Here is a 17,642-nt window from a genome sequence, read left to right on the forward strand (position 1 = left end):
TCACAGCCTGGTCTGGGCCTCGGGGATGTAGATCTCGATGCTGTCCGCGCTCTCGGTAGCCGAACTGTGGCGGAACGAGGCGGCGCGCTTGGCCGCCAGGAGCCGCTTGCGCGCTTCCTGCCGCTGCCGGTCCACGGAGTCCAGGGAGCGCTCCTTCACCGGCACGCCCCGCCCCCGCGAGGGCTTCTTTGGTATGGGCGGAGGGACCTTCTTCTCCTCCTGTCGGGAGAAGGCGCACGGGGCTGAGCTGGGCGGCGGGGGACCACTGCAGCATCCTGATTCTCGCTCCCACACCCTCATCCCCGCCCCACGAGGGATGGAATTCGCGTGGATCGCTCTGGGAATTGGCCCCGGGACCGATGCTGCAGGTGCACGTGTTTCCACAAGGTCAAAGCCGGTCAAAGCCCCTGAACAGGTCTCCAATGTGACAGGGCTGGGCGCCCCCTGGTGGACCCGCTCTCAACAGCTAGCACTTACATGCAGGCTGAGAGGTGAGAGGAGCTTTGCTAGGGCTCCAGGGGCCTCCCAGACTCACTCATCTCAGATATTAAGTCTATCAATAAGAGGGCTGAAACTGCCTTAAAAATCTGCCTCCACTCTTAACACTGCCGCTGACCAGAGGTGGCTAAAGCAGCGGCGGCGTGAACAGCTGGGCTAAGCACAGGGCAACGGCTGTTTTATCTAAAGCTGTTCTTGCTGCTGTCTGTTCCCCTGTGACTCCCAAACCCATACATCCACACACTCCTTTCTGAGAAGGGCATTCCAGAGTGTGGCTTCTTGGCCCGAAAGGACCCACAAACACACCTTAGGCTCCAGGAGTTTCCAGCTGTTGGCCTTGAGTTGTTGTAGCTCCAGGAACTTGAGGGTCACATCCTCAATGGAGAGCTGCAGGAGGTCCCAGAAACCCGCCAGGTCCTGGAAGGTGGGCACAGGGAACGCAGTGGGGTCCTGCCATGATGAGACACACAGGGGAGGCAGCCAGTCAGGGAGGTCTGAACCCTAGGCAGGCTCAGGGAAAGCCATGCTCAGTCTCACTGTTAGGAAGCTCAACCTAGGGGAATGGGCTGAGGGATGGGCGACAGGAACAAGAAAAAGCCCAGGTGTCTCCTACCTGGGCAGCAAATACTGGGCTCGACCTCGAGGAACAATACTCCAAACAAGACGTGTCTGACCTTTTGGCTTCTCTGGGCCCCATGGGATTAACTGTCTTGAGCCACACACAATCCACCCCTCCAAGTACACAGACCTGGTCCCAATTCTCAGTCACGCTGGGTCGCCTGCCAGGTCCCGTACAGACACCTACCAAGCTTTGCTGGCACAGCCTGAAGAACTGCTGGACCTTCTGAGACAGGAGAAGCTGTGTACTGCCCACGGCACTGCGGATCTTCTCCAGGACTACAGAACAGGAGGAGGCTTGAGGGGGGAGGGGGTGAGATCCCTCTTCCCCCAGAGACCCGAAGTTTACCCTCTGAGATGCTTGCCTCTTGGTTACTGTACTATCTATCTATCTATCTACCTACCTATCTATCAATTATCTATCTATCTATATCTATCTATCTACCTATCTACCTATCTATCTATCTATCTATCTATCTATCTATCTATCTATCTTTCTCTTCCAGCCCCTTCCTCAGCAAACCGCACGAAGCCTTCATCCTCCTCAATGCAGTTCTTTCCTTCACTCACTGAAGGATTGTCACTTATCAGCACGTGCATCCTTGGTTTGTTAAGAATTACTAACTCGTCTCACGAACTTGACACTGGCTCCCCTCAGACTGAACTCGTGGGGACGGTTCATTCCCTCTGTCGCACGGCTGGCTGCCGTGCTGACCTTCCCTTTCTTCCTCAAACGTGTTCTCACTTGAGCTGCCTCCTCCAACGATGTTAAAAGCCTCCATCTTTCATTGGGGAATCCCAGCATCCTCTGGGAGAGCTCTTCTCAAATCAGAACGGTAGTGTAGTCCCAGCCTTACCACCAAGCTCATAATGGAAACCGTACTCTTGTCCAGATCTGAACAGATTGTACCTCATGGAGTTAGTGACTTAGACTGGTAGCTACCTCCTTTTGCCTGGTCAGGATCCGCCCCCCTCCCGCCTCCAGTCCTAGCCCTGGCCTCTAAAGCTGTCCCTTTCCAGGCACTCCTAGCATTCCCTATTGCCAGTGGGAACCTCATATTCCAGTACTGAGGACCAAAGAGGAGGCAAGCCTGAAGGGAGGGGCCAACGCCCCTCTCCCCTTCGTGGGTGGCAGGGGACTCACTCTCCTCCGGAAGCTCATAGTCCTCCGCCTCACGCTCCATCTGCTGGCACCAATGTTCCAGTTTCTCCACCTCTGCCCGCAGCATCTTGATGAACCACTCGCCGTCCCGTGGGCAGGGGGACGTGCGGCCTGAGTCGGGGAGGCTACGTGAACCGCGCTCCATCCAGGAATCTCGGCGGCCGGACCCGGGACCAGGGGCGGGGATAGGGGTAGGGCCAGGCGACCCATCAGTGGCTGGCGGCTCATACGGCAGTGGGTAGCCCTCGCGGTAGGCCCACTGGCCCTGCGTGTGGACCGTGCGGAAGACTGAGTAGGTGGGGGCCCGGGGTCCGGGCTGGGGCTCAGAGGCGTGCCTCTGGAAGGAACGTCCGAACTGCAGGGCCTTGTCTTCTGTGGCCACAGTGGCCAGGCCAGCCAAGCCCTCCAGCTCCAGGTCTGCCTGCACACCGGCGGTCACGCTGTTGGAGCGCTTGAACCTTGCCCGCCTGTGGAGGAAGATGCCTGTGCTCTCTGCTCCTGCTCAGGTCACCCCAGGTCCACCCTCATCCCAACTCCAAGCAAAAGCCTACAAAACGATGACCATTACACACTTAAAATCAATTGGCCCTAGCAGCGAATATACCGACCTATTGTACTTCCACAAAACAGCAGTGACAGTCAAAGTATTTAGCAACCTGTACCTACCACCAGAAGAGATTCTTCAACACACCAAGCAAAGTAAAGCAAGCTGTGGGGCTCCTGGCCGTGGTAGCTCTTGAGCAAGGAATGCAGAAGCATTTTGTTATTTTTCTTTGGGGTCTGTTGTTTTGAGACAACACTCTGTACCCAGGTTGACCTGGAACTCACAATGGATCCCCAGGCTGCACTCACAAGGTGAGCGAGCCTCCTGCCTCAGCTTCCGGAGTACTAGTTTTATATATATAGTTGCTGAGTCACCATACCCAGCTTGCAATTCAGTATTCTAGAAAAGATATGTCTCTGCTGGTTTACGGTGGCCTTACAGTGTGTCCTAGGTCCACAGAGACATTAGCAAATGGGACCCAACGAGGTCCTAGGACATCCAGCTTCAGAGTGGCAGAGCCAAGATATAAACCCAGGGCTGCAATCTGGGTGGCACCAGCTAAAGGAAGAACTGCCTGGAAGCAGCTTGGGATGGAGTGGGCATACAGCAGGGAAGACTTCACCCCTGGGGACCCTGATGGCTCAGCCCAGAGCCTGGCCAGACAGTCTGCCAGAGCCAGTGGAGCTGAATTAAGTTGTTGGCAGGAATGACACAGGGCCTGGAAATTTCTTGTCTGTGAGTTAATTATATGTAAATCCTATGCAAAACAGAAAGTCAATTGGCCTTGTTCATTTTTCCCACTCTGAGTTCAGAGTAGGGGCTCTTTTCTGTGAGGAAGTCAATGAGCACTGTGACGCGTGAGGTTGGGGTCAGACAATACTTTGGGAAGTAGGAGTAGGGCTGGGTGTGTGTGTCACAGATGAAGTAGTCTGGGGATTCAAGAACCTCAAAGGAGAGGTCCGTGGGTCCTCATCTACCTCCACATTCACACGTTTAAAAGGGAAGAGGGTCTCATGAGACATCTCCACGGGCCTGTCCAGCCCTTTCCAGTCTTCCCAGTAGGCTCTCCTAACTGCACCCTCCCTCCACAATCCCCGAAATTCCAACCTTCCTCCTGGTGGCCCAGGCCTTCTCTCCAAGCCTTCCTGCCTGCTTCCTTCCAGCTGGCAGGCTGCCTGCTGGGAGCCTGTTGCCATAGAAACCAGGCCCAGAAGGATGCTGCAGGACTCAGGAAAGAGAGATGCACTCATGTGCAGTCTCTAGTGAACCCCATGTCCCTGCCCCCACCCAGAGAACAGAGAAAGAACAGAGAAAGAACACACTACTTTCCCTGCCTCCCACACAGCTTTCACCTTGGCTTCTACCCTGGGCGCAATCCACCCTGACTACTGGCCACCTTAGCATCTGCCCTGGGCGCCATTCACCCTATTGGCCTGGCCTCCTTTCAGATACCTCTGCATCCACGCAGTACAGCGAAGAGGAAGGAAAGCCCCAGACCAGGAAGCACCTCTGAGTCCTAATGCTACCTTTATCACTGTGTGCCTTAGGGAAGTTCTCCATCCAGGCCATCTAAGATGTATGAGGATGCATATAAAATACAGTCGAAAGGGGCTGGAGAGATGGCTCAGTGGTTAAGAGCCCTAGCTGCTCTTCCAGAGGTCCTGAGTTCAATTCCCAGCAACCACATGGTGGCTCACAACCATCTGTAATGAGATCTGGGGCCCTCCTCTGGCGTGTGGGCATCCATGGAGACAGAATGTTGTATACATAATAAATAAATAACTTAAAAAAATACAGTCGAAAGTCCCCACCTTTAATCCGAGCACTCAGGAAGCAGAAGCAGGAAGATCTCTGTGAATTCCAGGCCAGCCAGGGCTATAGAGTGAGACCCTATCTAAAATAAAAAATAGTCTAATTAAATATGTATTATATAAAATATACATATGTAATAAATATACATATGCATATATATAAAACCATATGAATGGGGCAATAATTTCCAAGGTATTTATTTCCTTTGTCAAAAATTATATCTTGTATATGTTAAGGTCTGGAACCCAGCAATTTCTGCCCAGTCTATCCAAAGATTAGAGTAGTCTTTCAAAGATAAGCTCTTCTACGTCACTCCCCTGCTCAAATTCCCATGACTCCCCAGGGCTAGCAAGAGAAAGCTCAAACTTCTGTGCCAGCCCTGACCTGAAGCCTCTATTGTCTGGATGCACCCACATCCTCAGCCTCCTCCTCGCTACATCTTCCTTGATCCCAAAGTAGATGACACTCTGACTCCTGACCTCTGAGCATGCTGTCCCCTGCCTGAGATGGCCGTTTTCACTCTCGCTCCCTGGCTATTCTCTGCTCAAGTCCCTCTTCGTCTCTGAGTCCCCTGGCTGCCCCCAAGATCATGCCTCAGCTCCGTGTCCCCCAGACAGTCTTCCTGCACTGAAAGCAACTCCACTGATTTGATTAATTAGTCTCTCTTCCTGGTGACTAGAGTGATTAACTATACTCTCAGGACACACCTTGGTTCCCTATGAATATTTGTGCCTTCCAGCTACACTTGGCTCCTTCTAAGCTCCAGAAATTGCAAACATCAGAGGTCACAGTCACGACAGGTTTCCCCAGCAACTACATTTCTGAAGAGGTACCATCCCAACCCATTTCCCTGTTGTAAGAGTCTGGAGTCTTAAATGACCCCACAAGCTTATTTTGAACAACTGGTCCCCATCTGTTGGCAAAGTTTGGGAGGTTGTGGAACCTCTGAAACCTGTGAGCTAACTAGCCACAATGGGTCACTACAGGGTGGGCCTTAAGGACTATTCTATTTCTGATACAGGCCTGGGCTCTCTGCTTCTCTGTCTGTCAATAAGGGAACAGGCCACAAGCTCATACCAACATGAACAGCCTGCTCCCCAATGACAGCCTGCACTCTTTGAAACTGTGACCCAAAGTTTTCCTCCTTGAAGCTGCCTCTCTAAGGTCACTCCTCACTAAACACACTCTGCTCCACTGGCCTGCTGCCTTCATCTGACCTCGGGGAAGTCCTGAGGAGGATTCCACAGTCCTGAGGATTCCACACTATCTCGGGCAGAAGCAGGAAAGTGCCCCAGGCTTCATGGTTCTAAATCCCTTCTGCAGTGAACTCTCTCAATGCATATACTCCAAGGAAAGCTGAGGGAGCTGTGGAGCAGCTGGGCTCAGTGAAGCATGGTCCTCACTATCGCTCCCAGCCAACAGTCATGTTTGCACAGGACGGGCAGGAGTCAGCCATCCTTGTGAGCTAGCCATTAGTGCGGGACAAGATCACAATAAGAAAGAGCACTGGATTAAAGATCTAAAACCCTGGGGCAAGCTGGACATTCCACAGGGAGGTGGAGACAGCGCAACACATAGAGAGGATGAGACCAGAGGGGATAGAGGGAGGAGGGGGACATGCCAGGAGGAAGAGAAACTGAGATGCTCAGTAGGTAAAAGCCCTTGTTGCCAAGCACTGTAACCTGAGTTCAAGCCCTAGGACCCACACAGTGCCAGGAAAAACCCAACTCCTTCGACTGTCTGCTGACAGTCACACATATGCCTTGGTGCACACAGGTACACACGCATGTGCATATGTGCACACACACAGACACAAATACACACAGATAAATGTAACTTTTTGTTTGTTTGATGAGGTTGTTATAACTGTTTTCCCCCACCTCCTGACAGCCCATGCTGTCTACACCTGCTCTTGCTGTGGTCAGCAAGAGCAGAGCCTTGGCCAGCTTTTCATTCTCAACCAAGCTGCCTACTTTTGTTGGCTGTTTGGGCCTCCTGGAGGCCACCCTCTCCTCTGTCTGCCTTTACATATCCCTCCTGGCTTAATGGTATATCTAGCTATCTAGCGATCTATCTATCTATCTACCTATCTATCTATTTTTAAACTACATTCATCTCTGCTATGTGGTGATGATGCACACCTTTAATCCCAGCACTCAGGCAGCAGAAGCAGGTGGATCTTTAAGAGTTTGAAACCAGCCTGGTCTACAGAGCAAGTTCCAGGACAGCCAGGGCTACACGGAGAAACCCTGTCTTGAAAAAAAAACAAAAGATGGTGTCTGAGAAGCAAGCAGGAGTAAAGGGAATGCCCATCAGAGGAAGAGAGGCTGGTTTTGGGGTAGCTCTCGGTAGTAATATCCTGGGGAAAGGGGGGAACCTGAGTGGGATGTGTGAGATAATGGTGCCCAAAGAGGTTCCTTTCTTAATCCCTGGAACCTGGAGGTATGCCTCCTCCCATGGCAAAGAGGACTTTGTGGACTTGGCCAAGTTCAGGATCCTGAGATGAGATGAACAGCGTGGGTTATCCAGATTTGAAAGTTCATCTTACTAGTCAAGCTGGCTGGGGTTCAGAATTGCTCAGGGGGCACAGCTCTGGGTGTGTTGGGGAGGGCATTTCTGGAGACGCTTCACTGAGCAGGAGCAGAAAGCCTGCTGAGTATCTCCTCATGCTGGACACTCAGCTCTCAATTTCCTGACATGGGAAGCAGTACCTCATGCTCAGCTTGCCATAAAGTACCTCTTCCCGCCCCCTTCAGGTTTGTCAAGACAGGGTTTCTCTGTGTAGCCTTGGCTGTCCAGGAACTCGCTCTGTAGACCAGGCTGGCCTCGAACTCAGAGATCCGACTGTCTCTGCCTCCTGAGTGCTGGGATTAAAGGTGTGTGCCACCATGGCCCGGCAGGACCAAGTCTCCTAATCACAGAGAAAATAGTCTTCCTTTCTTAAGTTGCTTCTGTGAGGTACTTTGTAACAGTAATGAGAGGAGAGTAACACACCAGATGTGTGCAACTTCACATGGGTCCTTAGGGACAAGGGAAGGAGCCCAGAAAGGAGATGGAGAAAGAAAAACCTGGGAAAGAAATAAATGGAGTGCTGGGTGTGTGGTTCAGTGGAAGACGACCTGCCTAACATGCACAAGGCCCTGGGTTTAATTCCTGTGATCACAAAAATAAAAAGGAGAATAAATTTAAAAAAAAAAGTAACAAAATGAATTCTTGCCAACACTTTGTTTGATGTTAGCCCAGGTAAATCTAGGAACGACCTCTGAGCCCCAGAAATGTAAGATAATAAATATATATTTACATCACCTGTCATGGCAGGGATTCGGGAAACAAACGTGACTGAAGACAGAGAAGGGCCACAGTCCGAGTGGGGGTGGGATAACCGTTAACACTTCCTGAGCACTTAGTAAATGCTAAGTTAATCACCTAACATGACTTAATGTCCCTATCCTCAGGGTGACAGCATTGCCCGGACTCACAGATGAGAAAAGATGCCCTTAACAGGCGATGCGATTTCCTGAGACAGCACAGTGAGCCAATCAAGGCAAAGGCCACCCCGAGTCACTGCATCCCACCCCAGGCCTCCCCATAAGCAGGGAGAGCACAGCAATCAGTTGTCTGACCGAGGCAGGGCCGATGGCTGAGGAGAGGGAAGAGGTACAAGCAAGCTAGGAGCTGGTGTGGAAGTGGATCAGGTCCCAGACGATGGCCTCAGTCATCAAAAGGATGCTACTACCTGGAGATTTGTGGGGGCCAGGAGAGGAAGGAGAATGGGCTGTTTGGGGGGTATCAGTAGAGTAGGGGAGTTAAATCTGGGTTATCTAGAGCCAGGCTGCCTGGTTCCAAAGCCAGCTGGATGGCTCGTGCCTGGTTCTGTCATCTTCTAAGTAAGGGTGACAACTGTACCAGCTCCAGAGCCGGGAGATAATGTATGGGAAGAAGGGCCAGCACCTGGCCTGCCATTGTGTGAGCTATTGTGGAGAAGTAGGAAAGTTTGTGGCTCTCGCTGCCACCGAGAAAAGGAGCCCCGGGGAACACAATAGCCCAGCATAGCTGCGGTCCCAGCTCGGCCATTGTAGTCATTAATTATTCTGATTGCTGTCGATCGTTCCCATCTGTTCTCCCGCAGCACTCGGAACAAAACCTCCTTTATCCTCCCCGTCACGTGGCACTGGAGTCTGTTATTTGCATATCCGTCCCTCTCTCTAAATTGAGCAGTTCCTCAAACATCAATGTTGGCGGGCTAGCTGATTGGCTGGTTGGCTGCAAGGGTGAGGGGTAATAATTATCCCCAACATCTATTCTTCCTTTCTTCCTCAGTAACAGAGTCCTGTGATTTTAAGCTGGACAGGTGGCCGTTCTGGATAATGATTCATTTCCCAACCTCTCTCAGTACTAGGTAGAGCTAGGCAGCAAGGTTCTAGCCCATGGGATGTGAGCAGAACTGTTATTCACAACTTCTAGAAAGTGCTCTTTGAAAGGAAGTGTTGGGCTGGGCATGTAGTTCAGTGGGAAAGAACTTGCCTGGCATGCACAAGGCCACACAGTAACCAAAGTGTTATTCAAAGTAGGGGATAGGCCAGCAAAACGGTTCAGCAATGGCACCTGCACCAAGCCTAACCACAGGCAGGAGTTTGAGCTCTGAGCCCCATATAATGGAAGGAAAGAGCCCACTCCTACAAGTTGTCCTCTTTAACCCACATATTCTCTCTCTCTCTCTCTCTCTCTCTCTCTCTCTCTCTCTCTCTCTCTCTCTCCTCTCTCTCTCTCTCTCTCTCTCTCTCTCTCTCTCTCTCTCTCTCTCTCTCTCTCTCTCTCCCCCTCTCTGTCTCTCTCTCTCTCTCTCTCTCTCTCGCACGCACGCACAAAATATTAAAAAAAAAAGGAAGGCTATATCCTTTATTTGTCCTTTCCTGCTCCCTAATGACTAGAATGTAGACTTGATGACTAGACTTCAACTATTTTGGAACTCAAGATACCGTGTGGAGAATGTAACCTGGGTTCTGAGCCTCTGGAACACCAACCAGCCCTGTCAGCACCTAAGCGAGCAAGAAAGCAACTCCTGGCGTATTTCAGTCACTGTCAGGCATGGGTTTTCTGAAACTCACGCCCAAACCTAATCCTAAAATGTCATGAATCGTCAAGCTCTTGACGTCCAGAACTTATGTCCCTATTTGGCTTGGGACTTGACAGTCACTGCTGTGGTCTTCAGCAGCTGTGAGCGCCAGGTAGAACGTGGCTTCCTTGTGGTCTACCAGTCATGGGAAACAATGTGTCACTGTCTCTGGGGCCTTTTAACCGGGCTGTGGAGGCCTCCCCCTCCAGTTCTTTCTGGTGACAATGATTGAGCTCCTGGTAATCCTGGAAGTCATTTTCCTGCTTACTTCAGGGAGTTGTCCCTCTTGTGGCTCTCTGGGCAGAAATTGGATTACCCCAAGGGATAGAGTATCCAAGGAACATTCAGTACCCACAAACTGGCAAGGGTTTTGCCGGGAGAGTTTGGCAGCAGGATGGTGGGGGCGGGAGATGAGGGGGCAGAAGGAGGGAGAGGGACATATAGTGCACCAGTCTCTGGGGAAGCTCCTCTCTGAGAGAGAAGCCAAGACTTCAAGCAAGGGTCCAGCAAGGCAGACTTAAAGGTCACAAGGGTCAGTTAAGAACCTCTCCAGGCAGCCATGAAGAAGGTGAAATTATGGCATTTACAGAAAGTGGAAACCGTTGTGTAAGCAAAGTAAGTCAGATTCAAAAAAACCTGTTTTTCTCAGGTGCAAAATCTAGATGTGTGTGTGTGATAAAAGTAGAAGAGAGACTATGTAGGGAGGAAGGGGTTTAAAGGGGAAAAGAGAAAGGAACAGAGATAAAAGATAAATATCCCGAATTCTCTCACATATGGAATGTGATTTAAATAAACATGTGTACATATTTACATATGCATATGGACAAATATGACATTAAATCAGAATGGGGACAGTTTGGAGGAGGAGAGGCACAATTGGGGGAAGAACAAGGGAGTGCAACGGGGGTGTGTGTGGTTAATATCGGCAAGAGATCCACCTGCCTCTGCCTCCCCAGGGCTGGGATACAGAATTTTGAGGTCAGCCTGAGAGCTACATGAGACCCTATTTCAAAATAACAACAGCAACAAGATCACCTTTTCTTTGGCCCCCGTAAGTCTCAGGCACGGCTGTTGTGCGTATGCTGTGTTCTGACTGTGGTCCAGGGGTCTGGGTGTCAGAAGACAAGTGCAGTAGGAACTTCTAGCTCTGCTTTCTATGAGAGTCTCGATGACCCTGAGACTAAGCTTCAAAGGGCAGGGGTTCATCTGATTCTGCTCATCTTGGTAGCCTGGAACCCACAAAGTATTTGACAAGCACAACAGGGATCCAGAAACCCAGTAAGCAAATGGAGAGGGTCAGAGGAGATGGAACCAGAGTCAGTCACTCCCAACAGCAGGTAACAGGAGGCATCCACAGACAAGCTTCAGAAAGGAGAGGCAATACATCCGAACTCCACCCAAGAAGCTATTAGGGAGCATATCAACGGGTGGCGGTGTTTTTACATTTACTTGCTTATTTTTTTTTTACTTAGTATATGCGTGTGTGCCGTGGTGTAAATACGGAGGTCACAGGACAGTTTGCAGGAGTCGGCTTTCTCCTCCCATCATGGCTTCCAGGGATTGGACTCAGGTTGTGAGATTTGACAGCAAGCGGCCCTCAGCAAAGTACAGACTAGGAAGCAAGAAAGGTAAGAATCCAGAAAAGTGGGTGGCAGCGGGTAGAGGGCGGCCTGGCAGTTTGCCGAGCACAGCTACTGGGCTCCATGGCTCACAGCTGGGTAGCAGTTGGGGCATGGCGTGTGATGAGTCAGAATTAAAGGGCAAGGACAGAAGGATTGGCACGAGCTGTGCAGGTGTATAACAAAGGATGCCTTCGGCAGACAAGCAAGAAAGGCTAGCCAGAGAGACGGGCCAGATCTGCCCTGTCCCCACCTGTCACTCCCTCTGAATTCCCAGTGTGATCACCTGTTCCAGAGACTCAGTTCTTCACCATCTCTCTCCGGATGAGCTCACCACCAAGACCTCGCGGCTCACGCCACGCTCCCTGTCAGTCTGCCTTCACACTGTGTCTCCGTTTGATCCTCTTCTCCTGGTGTTGGCTACTATCAGTCTCGTGGAAATGACTGAGGGGTACAGAAAAAGGAAGGTAGGCCAGGCGGTGGTGGCGCACGCCTTTAATCCCAGCACTCGGGAGGCAGAGGCAGGCGGATCTCTGTGAGTTCGAGGCCAGCCTGGTCTACAAGAGCTAGTTCCAGGACAGGCTCTAAAAAAGCTGCAGAGAAACCCTGTCTCGAAAAACCAAAAAAAAAAAAAAAAAAAAAAAAAAAAAAAAAAAAAAAAAAAAAAAAAAGAAAGAAAAAGGAAGGTAGGAAGCGCCCGCCCCCACCCAAACACCTAGAAGAGCTGGAGAAAATAAAATCGGAAAGGTGTTTCTGCTCCGATGCCAGGCTTGGAAACAGGAGACGGCTTCAGGTTCCAGAAACAAAATGCAGTCTTAAAACTTGAATAGTGAGAGGATTTCTAAGCCAAGAAATCCACAGGAGGATCGGACCCGATGTATGCGGAAGGCTAGAAGGGAATGGTAAGGGAAGAAGGGAGGAGACACCCAAACCTATGCACCAGGGGGAGATGGAGGGAGATTTCCCACACAAAGCCAACAGCCAAAGAGGTCAACTTTGTTTATAAATGTAGACTAAAAAAAAAAAAAATCTCACGCTGGTGTTTTGGGAATGCAGCCCGGAAGGAGGATGCTGGGAAATCAGGACATGAAAGCTGTTTTGTACAGGGATGTGGGATTCCAGTGTGTTCTACCAGGGAAACACAGAAGCTTCAAGCTGAGATATTAATTTCCAAAGGGATCTGAAGCTCAAGTGGTACCCCAGCAAGGAGGTAATGGAGCACCCGAGGAAGGAGTGGGCAGGAGCAGACTGCGTGTTTGTAAATCTACACGATTAGGCCACAAAGAACACAATGGCTGATCTAGTGCAGTCCTTTGAAGAGGTATAACCAAAACACTCCATAAGCACACAGGCAGCTTAGGAAGATGGTGTGGTAAGCATACCTATCATCCCAGCAGATGGGAGACCGAGGCAGGAGGATCACCGTGTGTTTGAGGCTAGCCGTGTCTCAGAATGGCCACCCGCCTAAAAAGCTCCATGAAATAAAGCTTTCCGAGGCTCTTGTTTATGTTTATGGGGAACTATTGACTGTGTTCCTAGAAAAAAAAAATAAAGCTATGCGCTATCAATTCTGTGTTGAGACGATGTCTCACTGTGTAGCCCTGGATGACCTGGAACTTGTTATGAAGACAAGGCTGGCCTCGAACTCACAGAAATCCACCTGCCTCCGCCTTTTTGTCCCTTTCTTTTTAAATACAGGGTCTCACTGTTTTCCAGGCTGGCCTTCAAATTCCTGAAGTACTTCTATGAATCTGTTTTTCTTTCTTTCTTTTTGACACAGGGTCTAGATCTGGCTATGTAAACGAAGCTGGTCTCTCTGACTCACAGAGAACCGTGTGGCCTTGCTTCCTGATTGCTACCATGCTCAGCCTGTGTGAGATATTTTTATGCACCTCTCCGCCTGAACTGTGAATTAAACATATGAAGAAAATAAAATATAAACATCTGAGAGTCACAATTTATAGTCAACCGTATATAAGATACATCACACACACACACATATATATCTATTATATGTATGTATGCAGTGATGGAGAATGTCTCAATAATCTAAGAAATTGGACTAGAGATATGGCTCAGTGTTGAAGGGCACTAGCTGCTCTTCCAGAGGACCCAGATTCAGTTCCCAACACCCAAGGGCCAGTTAGTTCACAAACATCTGTAACTCCAGTCCCACGGGTTCCAATGCACCCGCCCCCCTGTCTGTCTGCTGCCCTTGGATCAAGATGCAAAGCTTTCAGCTACTGCTCCAGTACCATGCAGGCTGCTTAGCCTGTGTGCCTCCATGCTGCCTGCTGTGATGCTCATAGAGAAACTACATTTCCCTGGAACACCGCAACAGACAACCACGCCTGCGCGAACCCCCTTTATATATCAAGGCTTTTCCGCCCCTCTCTCTCTCTTCCTCCCTTTGTCCACCCTCCCGCACTGTGGAACACTCCCTTCCCCTAATAAACAACCCTCCCATGCACGTGGTTGCGCGTCCCGGGCCTTCTTCCTCCGACTCTGCGGTAGACACAAGCCAGGAAGAAACACAACACTAACCCTCCCCTGAAACTAAGCAAGGCCACAGTTAAATGCCTTCCTTTATAAATTGCCTTGGTCATGGTGTCTCTTCTCAGCCATATAATATTGACTAAGACAACATAGTATTAGGAATGCAAAATAAATAAATGAATAAAAACCACATAGAGAAATAACAAACATTTACTGCGTTATCATAGCAAGAGGAAGGATATTTTGTGCCACGCATTTTGTAAGTTGTCCGTTTTTATGCAATGGTTTAAAAATACTGACTCAAGAAGAAAATAATAAAGCCAGAATAGATTAATGACCACTAAATAAACTAAAGATAATTTACAAACTTCTCCACTCCCCAAAAGGCACTAGACTAGAAAGCTGTACAGGCAACCTTCGCTAACTCTTGGGGAAAGTATCATTCTGCTTTATAAAACCGTTTCTAAGAACACACGCACAGAGAAAGCTATCAAACTCATGTTAGAAGTCTAGCATGAGGGGGGCTGGAGAGATGGTTCAGTGGTTAAGAGCATTGCCTGCTCTTCCAAAGGTCCTGAGTTCAATTCCCAGCATACACACAGATAGAATATATACATATATACATATACATATATATACATATACATATATATATATATACATATACATAAGTCTAGCATGAGGGCTGGAGAGATGGCTCAGTGGTTAAGAGCACTGGCTGCATTGAAATTGGAGTTATAGACAGTTGACAACTGTCACATAAGTTCAGGGAATAGAACCTGGGTCATCTGCAAAAACTGCCAGTGTTCTTAACACCTGAGCCATCTTTCCAGCCCAAAGGTTTTCATTTAAAAAAACAAACAAACAAACAAAAAACCTTAATAGAGTAGGAACAGAAGAGAATTCCCAAAGGGACAAAAATGGTACCCATCAAAAATTGTTACAAATGTCATCTTTAGAACACTACCTTGGGGTTTGGAGAGATGGGTCAGTGATTAAGAGAGTCTGACTGCTCTTCCAGAGGACCCAGGTTCGATTCTCACCACCCACATGGAAGCCTACAACCATTTATAACTACAGTTCTAGGGATCTGACACCCCCTTCTGGGTTCTAGGGGTCCCACATGCATGTGGTATGCATATACACAAGTAGGCAAAACACCCAGACACATAAAATAAAAATAAATAAAGTGTATCTCAGGCCAGTGAAATGGTTCAGCAGGTAAAAGGCGCTTCCTGTTGAGCCAGACATTTGATCTCTGGGACTCACAACATGAAAGAAGAGAACCAACTCTTGCAAGCTGTCCTCTCATTGCCACCCAGGTACTGTGTGGCATGAGTGTACACATGCACACGCGCGCACACACACACACACACACACAAAAGTCAGGAATTGGGCGAGTCCACTACCACTCAACAGGGTGTATAATTTGATACATTATTATAAGAAAAAAAATTAAAGCAACATCTTACTATGTACCCCTGCCTGATCTGGAACTCACTATGTAGGTTAGGGTGGCCTTGAACTCACAATGGTAGAATCTGCTTGCCTCTGCCTCCTAAGTGCTGGGATTAAAGACATTTATCATCCCATCCAGCAAAGAAAAAAAATAACATTTAAAATACAGATTTGAAAGAAAATATCCTCAGTTGAAGAAATTAATTAACCATATAGAAAATCTATCATGATTATCAGATAACCTGAGACTTGATAAGGGCCCAGCAAGATTGCTGAATACGAAATCAATATCCAGAGCTTAAGAGTTCACATGCACGAGCTCTGGCCAATTATAAATGCATTGGAGAGAAGCCTGTTGTAAGAGCCAGAGGAGTTCAAAACATCACCCACCACCCTCCTGCAGCCTGGGAATTACCCTGGTTCGCTTTGTTTCTACTATCTCGTCCCCTCAAACTCACTCTCCGTTTACTGCCAGGCATGATGTGGTGGCACACGCCTCTGATTCCAGCGTTTGGGAATTGGAGGCAGGAAGATCAGGAGCTTGGGGTCAGCCTCAGCTACGTAAGTGAGCTCTAGGCCAGCTGGGGATACGTGTGACCCGATCTTTAAAAAAAAAAAAAAAAATCTCCATTCAGTACTTAATACTCTTTTGTAAACATAAATTAAAGCGAGTCACACTGTTCCTTTAACCTTTTAATAGCTACTCATTACGTATAATTAGAGCCCAGTTCTTTTAGCCTGAGCCCTGCACAACCTGGCCCCAGCTTTCTCCAGCTCTCAGCACTGCCCATTCCCCCCACACTGGCCATATGACCCTCCCCCCAGTTCCCAACACACACCCGAGTCTTTCCACCTCCCCACATGCTATCCCCTCTCCCCCAAATGCTTGTCCCCAGCATCACCCCATGTGCCCCTCATCTGCCTACTCTAAGTCCACTTCATCCCCTCTTTATGTATTATACTGCTACACAGAACACTGTTTTTAATCATGGATTATTTATACAGTCTTGATTTCCCTCTAGCCCATAGCTTCTATGAGGTAAAAAGTCTTATCTTTGACAGTTCCCAGAGCATCTGACACACAGCCCAGGAACTGTCTCATACCAAATGCTCAGTAATTATCGGCTGACTGACATCATCACTGAATGGCTGGGTGGTGGCGCGCTCATCAAAGGCCCACTGCAACACATTTGCAGGTCTCTGGCTTGTTTGAAGGAATGGAGGACAGCCCTCCAGCAGCGGCCTAGCCACATGAGGAGTCAAAAAGCCTTCCAGGGAACCAATGAAGATTTGGGGGCTGGTTTAGGGAAAACATGAAATCAGGAAGGAGGCTGGGAGCACAGAGCTGTAGCACCCGTGACTCTTACTCCTTCTCTAATTCAAACCATGGTTTGCCAATGGACTCTGCCACGCAGCGACACTGTTCCGTAGTTTTCATGGCCTCTTAAGGGTTTGGAGGACAGCAGCTGCAGGATAGGTCAGGTAACTGGGCAGCTTTGTCTCCTAGCATCTAAGGAGTATGGTGCTTCATGGAGTTGACAGAGACAATGACTCCCCCCCAGGAACCCCAAGACTTGACCAGGCACTCAAACAAGGTCACTCCAGAGGTTCCCAGAGACGGCAATAACCTTGGGAGAACTAGAAGGCTTGGCAACGGTGCCCGGGGACAGCTATACGGGGCTGCCACACGGGCTCTCGCGGCACCCCCGCCACAGCTACAGCCTTAATGACTTCAATTACCATGAAAGCCCTCAGAGCCCTGGCCAAGAAGGTTCCCTGCCACCATACTCAGGCCCACCAGTCTGGTGTCATTGAAGCCTAGAGGACCCACACGGCCACCGTGGCACTGCCACCTGGTCATTAGTGAAAGTGTCTCCCTCCAGGCTTCCCAAAGCAGAGAGGACTCTTTCCAGGCCTCCCTCTGGGGCTCACAATGTTAATTCTTCAGCTGGAAATTAAGGAAGCAATGTTTCTGAGGCCACCTAATGCCAAAATAGTGGCTGCTGGCAATTCTAGTATCTCTGATTCACCTCCGATTCAGGCACATAATAGGTACCCCCTACTGGTTAAATGCTTGTGCGAGCCAAGTGAGGAGGAGTGTTATAACTGCCAGGGACCCACGAGAGGCAATCTTCCTGTTTGTTTCTTTTGAGCTCATACACTTGTACACCGCAGGATGTAACAAGGGACTGGCAGAATCCTGTTATCCCCTGCTAAAGAACAATTGCTGGAGGCCTGCTCAGCACCTACCGATAACACCACCACCATCACCACCACCACCACTACCACCACCACCCCTTTCCTTCCCCGGACCACTGC

General features: G+C 49.4%; 1 protein-coding gene across 1 annotated transcript in view; it reads right to left on the reverse strand.

The window, feature by feature from the left end:
• Positions 1–17,642, reverse strand: part of Dlgap3 (DLG associated protein 3) — a 37,618-nt gene continuing 19,976 nt past the window's right edge. The window contains exons 7-10 of the mRNA XM_038333927.1: positions 2,261–2,745; positions 1,304–1,395; positions 805–948; positions 1–219 (exon numbers count right to left, since the gene is read on the reverse strand). Of these exons, the coding sequence (XP_038189855.1) occupies positions 1–219; positions 805–948; positions 1,304–1,395; positions 2,261–2,745 (940 nt within the window). The remainder of the gene's footprint in view (positions 220–804; positions 949–1,303; positions 1,396–2,260; positions 2,746–17,642) is intronic.

The sequence above is a fragment of the Arvicola amphibius genome, chromosome 6 (genome assembly GCF_903992535.2).
Source record: "Arvicola amphibius chromosome 6, mArvAmp1.2, whole genome shotgun sequence".
Classification (NCBI taxonomy): domain Eukaryota; kingdom Metazoa; phylum Chordata; class Mammalia; order Rodentia; family Cricetidae; genus Arvicola; species Arvicola amphibius.